Source organism: Sarcophilus harrisii, chromosome 1, assembly GCF_902635505.1.
Source record: "Sarcophilus harrisii chromosome 1, mSarHar1.11, whole genome shotgun sequence".
In the NCBI taxonomy this organism is placed as follows: domain Eukaryota; kingdom Metazoa; phylum Chordata; class Mammalia; order Dasyuromorphia; family Dasyuridae; genus Sarcophilus; species Sarcophilus harrisii.
The window spans coordinates 3293674-3311673 of NC_045426.1; the positions used below are offsets into that span (position 1 = coordinate 3293674).

General features: G+C 55.6%; 1 protein-coding gene across 1 annotated transcript in view; it reads left to right on the forward strand.

Annotated features, from left to right (window-relative positions):
- Positions 1–8843: 8843 nt before the first annotated feature.
- CTDSPL (CTD small phosphatase like) overlaps positions 8844–18000 on the forward strand; it is a 49574-nt gene continuing 40417 nt past the window's right edge. The window contains exon 1 of the mRNA XM_031963691.1: positions 8844–9009. Coding sequence (XP_031819551.1) covers positions 8931–9009 — 79 coding nt within the window. The 5' untranslated portion in view covers positions 8844–8930. The remainder of the gene's footprint in view (positions 9010–18000) is intronic.

The following is an 18000-nucleotide window of genomic DNA, read 5'->3' on the forward strand; positions in this document are numbered from 1 at the left end:
GCAGAGCAGAAAGCAGTCTGGGAGAAATTAGAAACTTGTCATAAACAAATTACAGGAGCAAGGAAGGAAACGCCTCTCACAATTATGGATAGAAGAGATTATAAGTAAATAAAGTAAATAAAAAATTATAAGTAAATAAAGAATAGAGGTCATTTAAAAAGTGGACAATTTGGACTGCATAATTTTTTTTTTTGCTTATTTGCTGTTTTATTTTCAAGAGTATTAAAAAATTTTGCTTTTACATTTGTACAGTTTACATTGCTTAGTCCATAAATAATAATTGTAAGATTGAGTGGGTCATGGTTAAAGAGGATTTCTAAGCCCTGCCTTTCATGCAGAATCTTTTTAATAATGAAAAAATTTTTAAATTCACCTTTATTCCAATATTACAAATATGACTATCTCAACTTAAAACCCTGCATACATTCGATTTAATCCATTTAACCCATCATGCTACTGCTAGTTCCCTTACAAATGTAGTTTTGCAGTGGCAAGGGCCATTAAGCGGGTCTCCTGGACTTCTCTTTTTGCCATGTTTTCCAGAAACACTGGGCCCAGAGTATGCAGGAGGCCCTGAATGTATCAAGGATGAAACTCCCTCAGCTGACAGAGTTTGCTGTTTGCACCCCAAGCTGCCTTTGGACAGGTATCAGCCAGTCTGTGCCAGACTGGGGAAAATGCTTGCACAGCTGGGGCCCTTTGCAGATAAGCAGACCCTGGATCTTCACAGTCTAGTGGTTCCAAGGAAAAAGAAGGTGCTGTTGCTTTACAGCTTTAGAGCCCCTTCCCCCTCCCATGCCATGCCCCTTCCCCCTCCCATGCCATGCCCCTTCCCCCTCCCATGCCATGCCCCTTCTCTCTCCCATGCCATGCCTCTTCCCCCTCCCATGCCATGCCCCTTCCTGTTTTTTTCTCCTCTTCCTTTTGTTGTCATGTCATAAACATGCAAACTTCTGTAAGCACTGTGGAGCCTTTGGGCTCCACACGCATGTTTGTTTCTCTTGTAATAAACATGATTTTTCCCAAGTGTTGTGATGTTATTGCCAGTAGCACAGTAGATTTCTTTTGATCCAATAATATTTTTAAAAATTAATTTTAAAACCTGAACTTTATAATATATAAATTAATATTTGTAGATATTAAATTAGGTTTACACTCGTGGTTTTAAAATACATCAAAAATAGCAATGTTTTCTCATTTGGTGGTTGTAGCTAACACAATAAAAGGATAAGATGGGCTAAGTGTCAAAAAAGTACAAGTTGGCCTTGTACAATATACCGAACCATTTGTTCTCTATCAATTCTAAAAATGTTATTGCACACAATTAAAAAGTTTTTATACAAACAAAATCAATGCAGCTAAAATTAGAAGGGAGACAGTTACTAAGAGAAATTCTTTGTAGCAAGTTGTTGATTTCGATTCACAAGAATAAGGACCATTTCCTCCCTGATCAATGGCCAAAGGATTTGAACAAAGAAGTTTCATTCAAAGTGAGCAGAAGTAGGACGACAATTCATATGACAAGAACAAAAATAAAGAAACAAACTGGCTGATCAGCCCATGATTGGTTCCTGATGAAGTCAGCTGCCTGCCTTCCGGCAGATAGCGGGCAAACTCATGATGCACAGTGACCTTCCTGACCACAGCCAGGACAGTTGGGCTTGTTTTGCACATTGGTTATAAGATCTTGATTTTTCTTTTTTCTTCCATTGGTGGGGGGAGATAGGAGGGACAGAACATAAATACGTGTTCATTGAAATCAGATAAAAGCAAAATAAGAGATAAGGCAGCGAGATGACTCAGTGGATAGAGTTGGGTGAGGAAAAGCTGAATTCAAATCTTAAGAGAAAGAGTTGAGTTCAAATCCTATCTCAGATACTAATTAGTTGTGTGACCCTCGAACCTCTGTTTGCCTTAACACTTTGGATGAGGAAATAGCAAACCTCTCTAGCGTCTTGGCTAAGAAAACTCCATGGACAATATGGCCCACAAAGTCTTGAAGAGTCAGGTGACTCAGCAACAAATGACTCAGGATCAAATCATTGCTGCTCTGAAGCCACTGACGAAGATGAAAAAAGAGACCTTTCATTTTGAGCCCATCTCCATGATACTTGGATAAGAGGCCCAGCTTGATTCTAGCCTCCAGCTGAGGCTGCTGGCCCTTACCTCAGCAGCAGGGGGAAAAGCCCAGGCCTAAGACTCCCCCCTAACTAAGGTGGCCATGATTGGCTTAAGCACCTCTTAGGGCCAGAGTCTTCCCCAACGGTTGCCAAGCTGTTTAGTAGATCCTAGCAGAAGTGAGGCGGAGGGCAGACTCCCCAAGAACTGCCAAGGAGGGCATGAGAGATACACAGAGCATTTATGAAGCATCTGCTTAGAGCACTAAGGATACTAAATAAAACAACCCAGCCCTTCCCTGCCTGCCTCTGGTTGCTGCTGTTCTAATGGGGAAGACAAAACAGACAGGGGAGCTGGAAAAGGGGCGGGGTGAGCACACAAGGCCCAACGGATGCAGACGTCCTGGAACGTGGGCAATGAATGCACCCACACAAGCACAGGCCAAAGGCGCCCTGTCAGCGCCCAGGGAATGCCAGGGGTGTGGTACCTTGCACTATAGGAGACAGTGGAGATCCTCCAGCTAGAGACCCTCAGCTAAACTGGCTACAGTGGGGGACTTCAGCTCTCTGGGAACCTGGCCCAGCTCTCGCAGCTAAAAATAGAGTCTCTGATGAATTCTTCATTCGCCCTAATGATCATTTCATTATTTAAAGCCCGGCAGAAGGGATGAGAGGAAGTCATTCTGGGTCAGATTTTAGCCCATCACAGGGACTTGCTGCTCAGGGTGAATCTTAGGTAAGATTGGGCCCAGTTTGGGGCCTTGAATGGGTGAGGAGGGGAGAGCTGCTGGGCAGGCTAACCTGAGGAGAGCAGAAGGCAGAATCTAGGGAAGAATCTGCCTCCAACTTCTCCCCGTGTCCTCCACTTGGGGGCCTCCAGCCCAGACTCCAGTCCAGGACACTGAAAGCGCTGGCAGATCAGCGGCTGGGCCAATGGGCAAGGCTTGTGAAATCCTGGTGGAGGAGGGTTGGTGCTGAGGCTGAACATTTCTTGGTAGCTTTCCTTGGTTTCCAAACAAGGGAAGAGAAGTGATTTTTCAAACTTGAGCTCAGTAAGCTTGACCAGGGTCCCTGATAAGGGTCTGCTGAGGGTATGGCTTGGGAACGCTGCCTCCTAATCAATCTTCCACTGCGGGCACGAGGCTGGGCTTTGAGGATCCTCCGAGCCATAGCTTTTGTGCCACCTGAGGCCCAGCTGTGCCAAAGGTGGAGAGGCAGTCCCGGCCTGGCCGGCCCGCCCGGGGCTGCTGCCTCTTTGGCCACAGTGGCCCACAGAAGGGTAAACAGTACGGCCCAGCTATTCTATCCCTCCTGCGCTCGTCAACAAATATTTTTCATGTGCTCATTTGTGCCTGGCACTGTGCTAAATGCTGGAAAACAAATACTAGTGAAAAGAGGCATCCCCTGCCCTAAGGAAGCTTCTAAGCAGGAAGCTGCAAAGTGGGGGTAGGGGAGGTCACCTTGGCCAAGTGCCCAGAGGCAGGAAGGGAGCCCGGAGTAAAGGAAGATGGGGGACTGCTGACCGCACCAAGCTCACTTCTAGGCTACACAGGTCCCGTGGTTGTTAGTGGCCCAGTGACCAGCAAGCCGACAGCTCCTGGAGAAGCCGAGCCAAACTAATGTTGACAGAAGGCACTAGGAGCATTCAGCTCCAAAGCCACAAGCTTGTAAGGAATCCCAGAATTCCCTGGAGCCAGCATCTGAGAGACAACAAGGAACACCCTCTTGTTGGGGGCTGGAGCCCAGGATGGTCACATGGGTCAGAACACAGACTCCAGCCTGTGGTCATGACCCGCCAACGACTCCCCTGTGACTTCAAAGTGAAAGGGGACGTGCTGGGCATCTTGGCAAGTGCAGAAGGCCAAATGCTCCATAGCATCAAGCCAAGAGTTGGAAGGTGCCGGACATGGAGCGTCCCACACAACGTGACAGAAAATGGAGGGGTTGGGGTTCTTCAGTCATGTCCAACTCTTTGTGACCCCAGAGATTATACTGCCCATGGGCTTTTCTCAGTAGAGATACTGTAGGGGTTTGCCATGTCCTTCTCCAACTCATTTTACAGAAGAGGAAACTGAGGCAAATAGGGTGAAGTGACTTGCCCAGCCGGTACATGTCTGGGGCCAGATTTCAACTCCGATCTTGTGCTCTATCCACTGAGCCACCTAGCTGAAATTGGCTCTAGTTCCAAAGACAAGGAATGACCGGTTCCTGATGTCAAGTCCTGACAAGCATCAGAGCAAAGATCAAGTTCACCATCAAACAGGAAAACAGAAGACATTTAAGAGGCCACTCACTGCAGGCTATTACTACGGCTCAAATCTGATTCCAATAAGCTCCTGGTGCCAACAAATTATAAATGGATAAAGGAAAAGACATTGACATGGAAGCTCACCGTTTCCTAAGGAAGTCCAGCTGATGCAACTTGGATGTCACATTAAGGAAATCACAAAAGCCCAGAAATAGTAGCCCTTTCAGCAAGCCCTTCATCTCCTTGCCAAGAAGTGCCACCAGCATAGGACAGAAGGTCATTTGGAAAACAAAGATGGTGCAGAGAAGCTGGTGGAAGATGGAAAGCAGTAGGGAGCCACAGCAGAGCCAGAAATGGTGGAGGGACTATTTCAAAGTCCATCTCTTTTTATACAGCAAAATGACTGTTTGTACATGGATACTTATATTGTATTTAATTTATACTTTAACATATTTAACATGTATTGGTCAACCTTCCATCTGGGGGAGGGGGTGGGGGGAAGGAGGGGAAAGAGTGGAATAAAAGGTTTTGCAATTGTCAGTGCTGAAAAATTAATTATGTATATATTTGTAAATAAAAAGCTATTAAAAAAGAAAGAAAGAAAGAAAGAAAGAAAGAAAGAAATGGTGGAGGGAGGAAAATGAGTCTTCTTTGGAAAATTGCACATGAGACTCAAGTAAGGCTTGATCCTCCCAGATCATTTAAGGGTGAATCTAGAAGAAGAAACGACCCAGAGGGGAAAATGGAATCAATCTGTCAGTGTTCTAACATTTTCATTTCTTCCTCAATGACAACAGAGCCACCGCATTTGGCCGTGAGCAGCTCAGTCCCTGACATGCTGCACACGCAAGTAAAAAGGAGGGCAAAGATCAAGTCAGAAAGATCCCAGGAATTCAAGCAAGTTGCACCCTGGGAACTTAGCTAAGAAATGCCCTTACTCCCTTCCAAAGCCCGGAAGTCCTCCCTGCCCTTGACCTGTTGGAATCACAAGCCACAGGACCCAGATGGTCCTGGAAGCTTGTCTGGTGGGACTCAGAGACATCGCCCTTTCCCACAGGTCACACAGCATGGCGGGAGCGGGGGGTGGGGGTGGAGCTGCAGGTGACAGAAGGAAGGCTTCTTGCCCAAGGCCCGCTTCTTAAAAAGTATTTTTGATTAGAAGCATTTCTTTTCACTTCTTCCCCTCCCCTCCCCCTCCTAACTGGAAAAAGAAAAAAGAAAAGTGCCTGCAACAAATAAACATCGCCCGGAGAGCTCCATATTGACCATTCCCAGAAACGGGGGCTTGTCCTGCAGACAGTCAGGCTTTGCACGGGCCTAAGTCGCCCAGTTGGAGGCAGACGGGGGAGATGCCGGGACCCGCTTTGGGAGGAGACATTCTGCGGTCCTCTACCGCCTGGGTGCATGTCTCCAGGGCACTGAGGTGAGGCAGCGGCCAGTGTGCCCAGCTAGTGAGGGAGACTCCTCTCCGGGAGTTCCACTCTGGCCTCGGACACTTCTAGCTGTGAGACCCTTCACCCCGTTTGCCTCAGTTTCCTCATCTGTAAATGAGCCGGAGAAGGACCCAACAGATCACTCCAGTATTTTTGCCAGGAAAACCCCAGAGGGGGTCACAGAGATTGGTGCAACTTAAATGGACTGAAGAGTCACAGCAAAAGTCTTTTTCCATTGCCCGAGATGGAACTGCATCTTTAAAACAACTGTAAGAGCCTCTGTCTGTCTGTCTCTCCATCTCTCTGTGTCTCCCTCTGTGTGTGTGTGTCTGTCTCTGTCTCCCTCCTTCCCTTCCTCCCCCTCCCCCAGGCTGAGAGGAAGCATGCCCTTGGCTGGTAAGGGCTCTGCTTGGGTATTCTTGCGATACCTTGGAAACCAGTATTCCTTTGTAAAAGAAACCTGGCTGTTTGCTGGTTAACTGAAACCATTTTAACTCTTAAAAGTGGGGGAGGGGACACAGTTGGTGGGGACTTGAGCCAATGGCAAAGACAAGAAAATACTCCCTTTCCCCCCAACCTACTAATGGGCCTGAAGAACCCCAGGGGAGGAGTGAAATATGGGGGAGAGGGGCGCAAAGCAGTGGCTGTTCCAGACCCATCACCTCTGTCTCGTGAAGGAAGCCCCAGAAACAAGAGGATGGCTCACTGCTAACTCGACAATCATCTCTAGGATCCTCTGAGCCACAAGCAGAGGCCCCAGACTCCCCTTCTGGCCTTCCAGCCTCCAAGCCCCAGCCCAACTGGTCTGCAGCTTCCACCACAAGCTCGTCCCGGGTCTCGGCCACACTCTGCCCCCTCACCTTCCCCTCCTGGGATCATCACCACCCCCTCCTGTGAGCCCCCTTTCCGGATTCCTTCCCCAAACCCCTCCCCAGCTTTGAGTGCCTCCTTCACCTGGAAAAATATCTTTTTATTCTATACATAATTACAAAGAATTATGGGATATTCCTCACAGCCCCTCCAGAACAGAGACTTGCTGGGTTTTCTGTCTGTACAGTGCCCCTTGCCAAGCGAAGCTCAGCTAATTGATTGTCTGACACGCAGCCCAGCCCTTAATAAATAATACTAGTGGAACTGAATGCATTAAGTTATGTCTTTTGCGGATTTGTGTGATCTGTGGAAGATGAAGTGGCTGCTCACTGCACAGGAGACTGTGCAGGAGTCCAGTGAGAGCTGCGGGTGAGCCCGCGGGGGCAGATATTCCCGCTTGGAGAAAGGCGCTCCCCCCCAAGTCTGCCGGAGGCCGAAGCGCCTGGAGCTAGCGGCTCTCCCAGGAATTACTTTGTATCTAGGTCACAGATAGTTTGTATCCCCCAAACCCGCGGTTCTCAATAGAACGAAGCTCTTGGAGGAAGGGAAGTTGTTACTGGCCGCCCAGGCCCCGGAACAGTGTATCCAGGAGACCCTCCAGGCGCTCTGGCGTTGGACCGCCCGGTGTCGGGAACTCTCTGCCGGGATCTTTGTTCGGGCGACTGGATGGTCCTAAGTTCTTCGCTGTTTTTGAAACACTTTTTGGGAGAACTGAGCAAAGCCTCTTTCCAATGACTTTTTTTCATCGATTACAGATTTTTACTATTGCCTCCCTTCCCCCTCCACCGTCCTTCCTAACGCAGCATTGGACCCCAACCCTTTCTGCAGAGCGGGCTGGAGCGCGGACCTGCTTTTGCCTCCCTGTGTAACTCCGGGCAGGTCCTTCGATCTTTCTGGGCCTCATTTAACTGGAGAGAAAAAGGAGCCCCCCCCCCCCACTCTGTTCCCGCCCCTCCCCGCCCCTCCCCTCCCCTCTCCCTTCCGCGGCCCCGCTGGCGCTGGCACCGCCTCCACAGGTGCCGGCCCACTGGCTGGAGGCCTTCAAATGGGGTGGGATCCATGGGGAGCAAGGGGCGAGGCCCGGATTCCAATGCGCGGGAAGGGGGCCGGGGCCTGCCTCGGGCCTCCAAGGTCCGTGTGCGTGAATGGCAGCGCCTGGGACCTCTGAGCCGCAATTTGGTTCCGCCACATACAGAGCCCCGAAAGCCCTAAGGCGGCGCGCCCCCACGCCCCGGATCCGAGGCCACCTCCGGGGTCCGCAGAACACCCTCTTTCCGCTGAGGGACCCCTTCTCCTGAGGGCCCCTCCTCCGGCCCCTTGCCACCAAGGGCCCCTCCCCCAGCCCCACCCAGCGCAGACTAAGGGCCCCAGGCGGGCGGCCGGTATTCGGGCGTGTTTTCCCGCCCACGCCCCCATAGACATACCCGAGAGGACCCCGGCCCCCCCCCCAAGGTGTGAGCGGTCTCGGGACTAAAGCACCCAGCCCACTCACAAGGGAGATGCCACGGGCCCCGGCAGGGAGTAGGCCCAGGCTCCCTCCCGCACGGCCCGCGGCAGCCAACCCTGGCTCCGCCACCTCGGCCCTGCCCCTCCCCAGGCCTCCTCCCACTCCAAGCCCCGCCCACCCCTCTGAGTTACGCTCCTCCCGAACCGCCCCCTCCGGCCCGCCCCTTGTTTACCAAGTTCTGGAGCCTCGGCTCTCCCTCCCTCCCCCAAGGCCGAGTCAGCCTGGGGGCGTGGCCAGAGCGGCTCGGAGCCCGGCCACGCCCCCGAGCCTGCCTGAGCCTCGGAGCCCCGAGAGCGAAGGCCCCACCCCTATCCCTGTCCCCGCCCCCAAGGCCCCTCCCCTCCAGGCCCCGCCCATCTCGGCTCCGCTCCCCTCCGCTCGCTCCCTTCCCCTCCCCCTGGGCTCGGGGCCCGGCCTGTGGCAGCGGCGGCGGCGGCGGCGGCGGCGGCGGCGGGGGCGCGGGGCTCGGCTCGGGGCCGGCCTCTCTCCCGGCGGCGCGGCCCGGATTCATGGTGAGGGAGGCGGCGGCGGCGGCGGCGGGGCGGGGCCGGGGCCGGGCCGGGCGGAGCGGCAGCGGCGGCGGCGGACACGGACGCGGGCACGGGCGCGGAGACGGGCGCTGGAGGCCGGGCGGCGGCTGAGCGGGCGGCCGGAGCGGGCGGCGGCCGAAGCGGAGGCGGCGGAGGCGGGGGCGGCCCAGCGCGCCCCTCCCGGGGCCCCCCCTCCCCGGGCCGCCGCGGCCGGGATCGGGGCCCATGGACGCCCCGTCCATTATCACCCAGGTGACCAAGGAGGACGAGAGCACCCAGACCTCCTGCAGCGGGCGTGACAAAGGTGAGGGGCGCCGGGGCGGGGGGCGGGGCCAGCGCCAGCCGAGGGGCATAGCGGCTCCCCCCATTCCACCGCGTGCCAGCGGGGGGGGGAGGAGGGAGTCGGCGGCTCCCCCCATCCCACCGCGTGCCAGGCGGGGGTCAGCGGCTTCCTCAGCCCACCTCGTGCCAGCCTTGGGGGGGTGGCGACTTCCCCCCATCGGAAAGGGATCACTCGCAGCCAGGTTGGGGGGCTCCGCCGAGAGCGACCTCAGCCCCAGAGCCATCTCCGGGCTACGGGTCGGGGAGAGGGCCCCTCTCCCCTGCCGGCGGAAGCTGGCCAGACGCCTGCTGCCTCCTCTCTGCAGAGGGGCCGAGGTACAGGGGCCAGTGACCCCCTCCGACCTGCTGCCTGCACTTTGGGAGGCCGAGAAGCCCCTGCCCCCCCAGCCCCTCTCTGCCTGGCTGGACATTGATCTCCAGAGGGAGCCGGGACTTGCTTCCCGAGGCAGCAGTCTGCCCATCTGCATCTCACCTCCCCCTCCTACAAGACTGGCCCCTTGGGGGATCCTCTGGGATCCCTTCTTTGAGAGGGGCGATTGGGTCAGGCCGCAGGGACTCTGGGAGAGCTCCTGAACCTGTCAGTGCCCCTGGCAAGTTCCTAAGTTACTGTTCGCCAGAGGGGGAGGAGCGCCCCCACCCCACCCCTAAGCTTTTGTAATGAGCTGCCAGGGTAGGCTTATCCCCTCCCCCAGGGGCAGGAGGAGGGGGCTCCTGAGCCAGCCTTTGACTGTGATCTTTGGCCCAGCCCCCCTCTAATCCCCGCCGGCTTGTGGGGTGGCAGCAGCAGCAGCAGCAGCAGTAGGGGTGGGGAGAAGCTCTGGCCCCGCGGGGACGCGCGTACAGGCAAAGGGTGTGAGTGTTTTCTGATGTGCCCAGAGAGGGGTGAGGTGGGCAAGGGGAGCCCTGCCCTCTCCCCAGGGCCTGCTCCTGGTACTAGCCGGCGGCATTCCTGGCTCTCCCGGCCGTGGGACCGCAGGTTGGGTAAATGGGCTGGCGCGGAGGCACGTGGAGGCTTCCGAAGGGGGTGGCATCTGTTCTGGCCGTGGCAGACCCACCAGGGCATCTCCCCCCGGGCTCTGGCACCCTGGGCGTCCTCCAGTAATGATGCTGGGCTGCCAGGGGGACCCGAGTCGGGTCTCCTGGGCTCTTGGGTCCTCTCCCTCCCACTCCTTGTGCCCCTCCCCCACAGGCGAGGGAGGGGATCTGGCCAAACTTTGCCAGCCCGCCGCTGCTCGGCGGGAGCCCAGCAGGACCGGTGGGGCCTGGGATAGGGGGCCTCCCTCTTGTGCCAGAGAGGGGAACACAGTGCTTCATTCTCTCCCAACTGCTCTGAGCGCCGCTGCGGGCAGCGGGGAGCGCTGAAGGCTAACATTTATTTAGGGAGGCCCAAAGAGGCCCGCGCTTGGGGGGTGGCCGCATGCTCTGCTGGAGTCTTCAGGGTAGGGTTTTGGAAGCAGCCTTTGCTTGTGTCTCTCTTTAGCGACTCCCCAGGCCTGCTGAGGAAAATTCCAAACTTAGGCCTTTCCTGTTCCTGAGGGGGTGGGATGGCCCGGCAGCCCTTGCCACCCCTGTCTTAAAATCCTCTTCATCTCCTCCTCGGTGGATTCACTAACAATTTAGTTTCGGACTTTGCTGGGGGGGGGGGGGGGGGGGGGGGGGGGGGGGGGGTTTCAATTGAGTTCAGGTGGAAAAGCCAAGCTTGCTTCTCCAGGCCGGGGAAGTTCCCCTCTGTACTGTTTGCCATTGGGTTGGAATGCTCGCCTGCATTTTGGAGGAAGGTGGAAGCTGGGGAGAGGGACCCGCTCGCTCCACTCTGGGAAATCGGCCGGTGGCATTGCCAAGATTTCCCCCAGAAGAATGTTGGGTTTAGTTTTGCCTTGATTTCAGAGACTGGATTTGACCTGTGGCTACGTCCGGGGTCACGTTGTTATCCTGCAGATTAAGACAAACAAACAAACAAACAACATTCCTAGCTTTTGAAGAGCAACCGTGTGCCATTTGCTAAGGAAGAATTGGAGTTCATTTGCACGGAGCCAGAACACGATAGCTTCTGCTAGCTGGTCGAGTTCTGGACCATTTCCACCAATTTGGGACAGCCATTGTCCGTCCCCCTTGGGGGGGGGGGAGCGACAAAGTGGAAGGGCCCCTGTCTGAGACACTCCAGCTGCCATTCCTTCTAATGACCGAATTTCTTCCTCGGCCCCCTAGCTTGTCAGGCTCGTGAAATGGATGGGGAGAGGGGAGCTTGTCCCGAGTCCGTGACCTTTCTCTGGCTAGGATCGAGCAATTCAAAGGGAGAGTCCCTGAGTTTTGCCTTCCCGTCTGGCTCAATGGGCTCTGTTTAAGTCTAATTATCTTCATGAGGAGAAACTAGAAGGGTTCGATGCTGAGTAGCACTGCGCTGTGGAGGACTTATGATAATGGGGGGACTTTTTTCTGACAGGGCTGAGAACTAGAATTAAAATTTGAGTTTTGCGCCGAGAAAACTGACTCTGGAATTCCTAAGCACTCTGAATGGCGTCGCCGGTTCTTTTCTAAAAACAATTCATTGTTTTTAAGCATTTATTTTTTAAATTGTGAGTTCTGAATTCTTTTCCTCCCGCTCCTTCCTCACCCATTGAGAAGGCAAGAAATGTGATCTCTAGTTATTTCTTGCAGTGCTTTGTAGCTGGCAAATACTTCTGGTGCAGAGAGATGAGGAGGAGCCCAGTAGAACTGTAAAAAGGTGCTAAGTACAAGAGGGATGGGGGCTCTCAAGGACAACATCCTGCTCAGATAATATAATGCATGGTTTTGAGGAGGAAGAGAAGGGGGAGCTGTCCAAACAGACTGATGTGGCTGCACAGGAAACTCTTTTTACCAAGTAAGATTTTTAAGAAGATTAAGTAGAAGGTAGAAGTCAATAAAGGAAACTGAGAATAAGGACAACGTGGCCTCTGCTTATTAAAATAAGGCTAGGAAGGCTCCTAAAGGCCCCGCAGCCATGCGAGGGTTAACTAAGCCAAATGGCGAGAAACGTGGAGGGTGGCCGAGCCCTGTTTTGATGCCCAGAAGGCATCAAAGCTTATGGCCCATGCTAAGGAAAACAAAAGAGAAAGAGCTGAAGAGATAGGACTGAAATTGGGGCACGGGCTTCTGACAAAAAGTAGCCAAAGTGGCTGCTGGGAGTAGGGACCCAAGATGAGTGAGGTGATGAGTAGGGGTGCCCTTGGTGAGCTCCCAGGTCCCAAAGATGAACTTTCACAGACTAGGAGATTGTCAGCGTCAGCGGGGAAGAAAGGAGTAATGCTCTGGGACTGGAGACATATACTGTTCCTTCTTCTAAAGCTACCCTGTTGAGCAAGACTGTAGATGATGTTATTAGTAAGATGGTCAGTGGGTACTTGGAGAAGGCAGCAGCGATCATCGGGAGCCAAATATGGTTCAACAAGAGTAGCTCGTGCCAACGGCACTTACTGTCTTTTTTGAGAGATTTACTCCTCTGCTCCGCTGTCTCTTTAAGGTTTTAAAGAACTTTGTAGACATTATCTCATGTTATCCTACCTACCCTTGGAGAGGAGGTGAGGAAGAAGTTAAGTTAGGAATGGCGGTGGTGGGATTCCAGCCCAGTTCTTGAGTCTGAGTCTCTCCGCTGGGCCAGATGCTTCTAGGTGAGGGGACGCTATGGATGGGATGGACAGTTATTCCTCTGACCAAGGTTGTCATGCCGTGGTGCAGGCAAGAGAGAAACTGGGGGCTGGTTCGTGGTATAATTGTGGGTGAAGGTTCAAGTTCCGTCCGATGATCAGACCGGGAGATGATGAATGGAGCGGTGTTGTCTTGGGAGCAGAGCGCCGCCTTGCTCTATCCTTGGCCCCGTGGTACTTAGCATTTTCTTACCAATGGCTTAGGTGAAGGCCGCATGGCAGACTTAAAATTTCCAGCACGAAGCGGGAGGGGGAAGGCGGACATGTTAGCTCACCGAATCGCAAAAGCACAAGCTTTTGCCCAGTGGGCTGAGTCCACTTAGAAGGCCTGGAACAGAACCCAGGGAAAATTCTGCACTTGGGACCAAAGAAATCCCAGAAAGTTGCCTTGAGGATGTCCGACTTGTTCTCATGGGGGGTTGTAGTCGATCTGCTTCTGGTTAAATTTGCCAAGAGGATGGCAAAAGCTAACGATCCCATTGGTGGAAGAGAAGTCGTTTCTGGAATCATGCCGGTAGCGGGCCCGCTGGGTTCTGCTGTGATGGGCAGCCCTGGGAGGAACGTAATGTGAGTCTCTGGCTCCCCAGGTCAGACTGACCGCATCAAGAGGAGGACAGATAGGACAGATAGGGACCCTCCCCTTGAAGGGGAGGCTGCAATCTTGAAGGATTGCAGTCAATTCCTGGGCATTTATGGGACGCTTCTCCATATTGGATTCTCTCCCATTTATCCTGTTTGTTGTCTGTATCTATCTGCATGTTGTGACTGGGAGCTTCCGGAGGGCAGGGCACCTGTTTCGGGGCTTTCTTTGGGTCCTCCAGCACCTACTAGGCACTTCATAGCTGTTTATTGACTGACTGCTTCCTCTGTGGGACCATTGGCTGATCTAAAAAGCCCTGGGGCTACAGAAGAAGGTTTCCTCCCAGAAGCACTGGAGCTGCAGTCCCGGGACGGGTTCACCCACATGCCCAGGCTTGAGGTGGGGGAAGCTGACGCTGCCGGCTTTCTTCAAGGGTTTGAGGAGAGAAGGATCACGGTGGCTCCAGAGAAGTGGGCGTAGAGGGAGCAGCTTTGGAAATGGCCCGGAGCTGTCCGGGGGGCTGCGGCGAGTTGCTGGCGGGGTGGTTCTGGTCTTTGAGGCCCTTACTTGGGGACGTTTGATCTGAGTGAGTTGAAGCTCCCCTGGCCCTCCTGGCTTGGACGTTCTGTGGTGCAGATTTTAGCCTTTCCTCTTCACCTTGATTGCTTAATTAAGAACACCCAGATCCAGAGAACATTGGTGCTGGGATTCCTGGCCAGAGGACTTCTGGGACCACTGAGGTCAGCTGACTTGGTCAGGCTGCAGGAACGGAATCTGAGGCAGGTTCTCTCCTCAACCCAGCAGCCTGCCCACCAGGGGAGGGAGGAGCCCGGCCCCGGGGCCGTCCGAGGGTTGGCTAAGCCGGGCGTGAGGAACGTGGACGATGGCGAGCCCCAGAACACATTCTGCACGTTGCCTTTGCTGGGTTTCTGAGAAAAGCAGCCTTTCCCCCTCCCCGGAGAATGGGCCCACTATTGAGAAAAGCAGGCTGGGAATCAATGAGCGCCTTTATGCCCAGTCCACGGCCCGGCCCCGGACAATAATACTGAAAGCGCCAGGGACTGTTGGCTTCGTCTCCACGGCGAGAGCAGAGCAAATGGCCCCTGACCCCCTGGACTCCAGTCTCCCTGTGTGTTCTCTGGCTCCCAGCCTGAGTCGTTCAAGCTCGTCTGCAGAGGAGAGGCGGGGCAGGAGGGGGCCCTCGCAGGGGCACAAGGCTGCAGGGAGGACAGGGCCCTGGGAGCACTGTTCTGCTTGCGTAAAGAGCCTGAGATCCGCCCAGGCCTGGGAAGAGGGGGGCTGGGAATGGCAGACCGGGCTCTGGCCGGCCGAGTCTGCCTGTGGCCGAGGCCCCGGGCTGCGGCTCCTCCAGCACCATCCTTTAGGCCACGCTGGGGACATCTGGGGGGAGGCCGGAAGCTGAGGTCAGCTGGTGCCCAGGTCTGGCTTCTCATTTACAGATGGGTAAATTAAGGCTCAGAGACCTGAGTGACCTGCTGGGGATTCCACTCAGCGCTCCTAACCTGGCCTGGCTGACCCTCTCTCGGACCAGTAGGAGGAAGGCAGGACACTGAAGGGGGGGGGGCCACGAGACCCCCCAAGGCCTCTGAGCAGCGAGGAGGGAGATGGGCGGGATGGAGGCCGCTCTGGGGCCCAGAGAAAACGGGGCACTGGGCCGGGCCCTCAGGAGGAGCCTAGTCCCGGCCTGAGCAGGGCCCTGCCTCCAGCCAGGCCTGACCATTGGGAGCCCTGGCCCTTGGGAGTGGGGCTTTCCTTTTAGCCCCAGATAAACTGGCAAGTCAAAGCAAGCAAAGAATATCCCTGGTGGGAGGTGCCAGTCTCACTGGGGTTTGGGTTATTTAAGGCTGAGAACATTTCAAGAAGCAGCCCTCAGCGGGAGATGTGCAGGGGGCTGGGAGTGAGGGCGGTGCATCGAGGGCCTCGTCTACACCGCAGCTTTGAAGGCTTCCCTGAGTAGGGCAGGGCTGGGGTCGTGCCCATTTTCCAGACAACACACTGAGGCTCAGAGGAGGTCAGGGACAAGGTCGTGAAGGTGTCTGAGCTTTTCTGGCTCCTCTGCCCACCGCCCACGTGCCCTCTCGGCTAAGTGCTGTGAGCGACTTCCCGGTGGGAGTTTTAGTCCGGTGAGCCTCCGGTTCCTTCCAGACCCGCTCCGGGCCTGCTGGAGGAGCCCGTCTCCCTGTCGCCGTTTCAGAAAGGGCCCCCCGGCAGTGGGCTGACGTTGGGCTCTGAAGGCAGCTGACTGCTGCTCGGCTCTGCCTCCCAAGGAGCCTGCCCGGGCCCAGCACCGTGGGCACAGTCACCCAAACCTCGCCACGTGGAACGGGCCTGCCGTGGCCGGTCGTTTTACCTCTGCCTGCCTTGGTTTCCCTGGCTGTAAAATGGGCGTAGCCGCTGCACCTCCCTCCCCGGGCAGCTGCGAAGATCAAATAGATCAGACGTGTAAAGCCCGTGGCACAGAGCGGGGGCTCCCAGCATGTGTGACCGGGGCTGCCTGGCTGACACAGGAACAGCCCGGCCTCCATTCTGTCTGTGTGGGAACACAGACTGGGCCAGCGCCACTGGAAGGGGAACAGTTCCCATGGGCAGGGGCCCTTTTGCAGGGAACGATCCCCCGGCCAGAAATGTCGTCGCGGAAGGGGCCGGCGGGGGGAGAGCTTTACTTTTCCCACTGGAGTCCAGTGTGAACAGGCCCGTGTGTGTCGCCGGAGCCCCTGGGCCTCGAGCAGAGCCTCCTGCTCCAGTGGGAGGGGCTGCCTCCGCCCCTGCCTGAATGGTCCCTTTGTCGGGCAGCCTGCGCCCACTCTGGCTGCCAGGCCGGAGCCCCGGGCGTATTTCTGGCCAATCCGCCGAGGTGCCCCTCGGACGCCGAGCGAGCTTCCCTCTCTGACTCCCCTCGGGGCCCTGGGCCAGCCTGGCAGTCGGGGCTCCGCCGCCTCAGCCCAGCCTTCCCAAAGGGGGCCGGGGGGCCCGGAGGTGACGGCCTCCTGCTGAATGCCAGGCCTGGCCTTTCGGGCACGGATCCCCCCAACTTCTGACCCCAGGGAGGGCTCGGGCTCCGGCTCCGGCATCAGCGTGCCAGAATTTCCTTCCACATAACTTGGCTCCCTCCATGGAACTCCCAGTCCCTGACTTGGCTTTCAAAGGCACCAGTGTTCTCAGAGGAAAAGAGAAGGTGCCTCCGCTCACTCCTGGCCTCCGCTCACTTCCCTCTCCCAGGCAGTTTCCCAGCCATGAGCAGGGGGCGGGGGGCAGGCAGTCGCTTGTTAGGAAACTTTCTCAGCCTCCTGGGGAAACGAATGTCACCAGTGGCCTTTCCTTGGTTTGCTGTTGCCCTACTGTGTGACAGGCCCTGGGCCGAGCTCCGGGAGAGCTCCTCGAGGCCCTTCTGTTCCCCTGAAGGGGGGAGAGCAGCTTTTCCTCCCTGTGCTGCTCCCCGTCTCTGTGATTTGGAGGCCCGCAGAGGCTGGGAGAGCATTTTCTAACTCGGGGGGGACAGATTCCAGGGGATCGGGACTTTCCTGCCCTTGCTCGTGGGGAGTCATTTAATAAGAAAAGGCGAGAAGGTCAGTCTCCCCAAGATAACAGCTGGACGGCCCCCTCAGGCAGCAGAGAGGGAGAGCCTTTTAAGCTCCCTGAAGTTCTGGTCAGTGGGCCTGCATTGGGAGGCAGCCCTCCTTTCCCTTTGAAGGCCACGGAGAGTCTGGGATTTGGCCATGGGCCTTTTAGACTTCATATAGGAGGTAACATGGGTGCTGAGGATTAGTGGGGGGGGGGGGCCAAGGCATAGGTGTCTGTATGTTGGGGGGGGGGTCATCGTATTTTTGTTGTCAGACTGTTTGGTGTTGTCCTTATAAAACCCTCCGCCTCCTTTGGCCTTCCACAAGCATTTATTATACGCCTACTGTGTGCCAGGGCTCCAGAAACAAAAATGAACTAGGCCCTGCCTTCCAGGATCTCGCATCCTGTAGAGATGATGCATCATGTACATTTAGAAGCACATGGGGAGGGGGGGGATCCAATGGCTCCAGGTTTGGGGCCTTCCAGAGGACATAGCACTGAGCTGAGCCTTGCAGGAGGCTGGGCCCTCTGGCAGGGCTGAGGCAGAGGTGAGGAGGCAAGGGAGGCCAGTCTGCTACAGCCCTGAGTGCACGCAGGAGGCCATGGGCACTAGAGTGGGGGCCGGCTTGTAAAGCCTTTAAATGTCAGGCTTTTGATCCTGGAGGCAGCAGGAGTCTAGGAGGAGGCTCTAGCAGAGAGGCCACAGTTATGTGGCTTGGTTTGAGGTCTCCTCGGCCTGCTTTGGCATCTGGAGGGGGACCTGATTGCAGAGGGTGGAGGCAGGAAACCCGGAGGCCGAGGAGGTGGCCGTGGTATTCATCTGCAGGGCCGGGCCCAGAAGTAGCTGCTCCCTGTGGGAGTGAAGATGGGACACTGAGTGATAGGGAGCTGAAGGAGAGGGAAGACTTGGAGATGGATTTTGGGGGTTCAGGGAACAGACCCGGGAGAAGTATAATGGAGGCTCTCAACAGAAAGAGGGACAGACCAAGGGTAAAATTCCCCATTTTCCCCAAACAGAGCGTTTCTGAGATGGGGCTGGACGGATGGCTAGATGGGAGCCCAAAGCAATGGGGCAAAATTTGGTCTGTTCAGCTCCTGCTGGCCT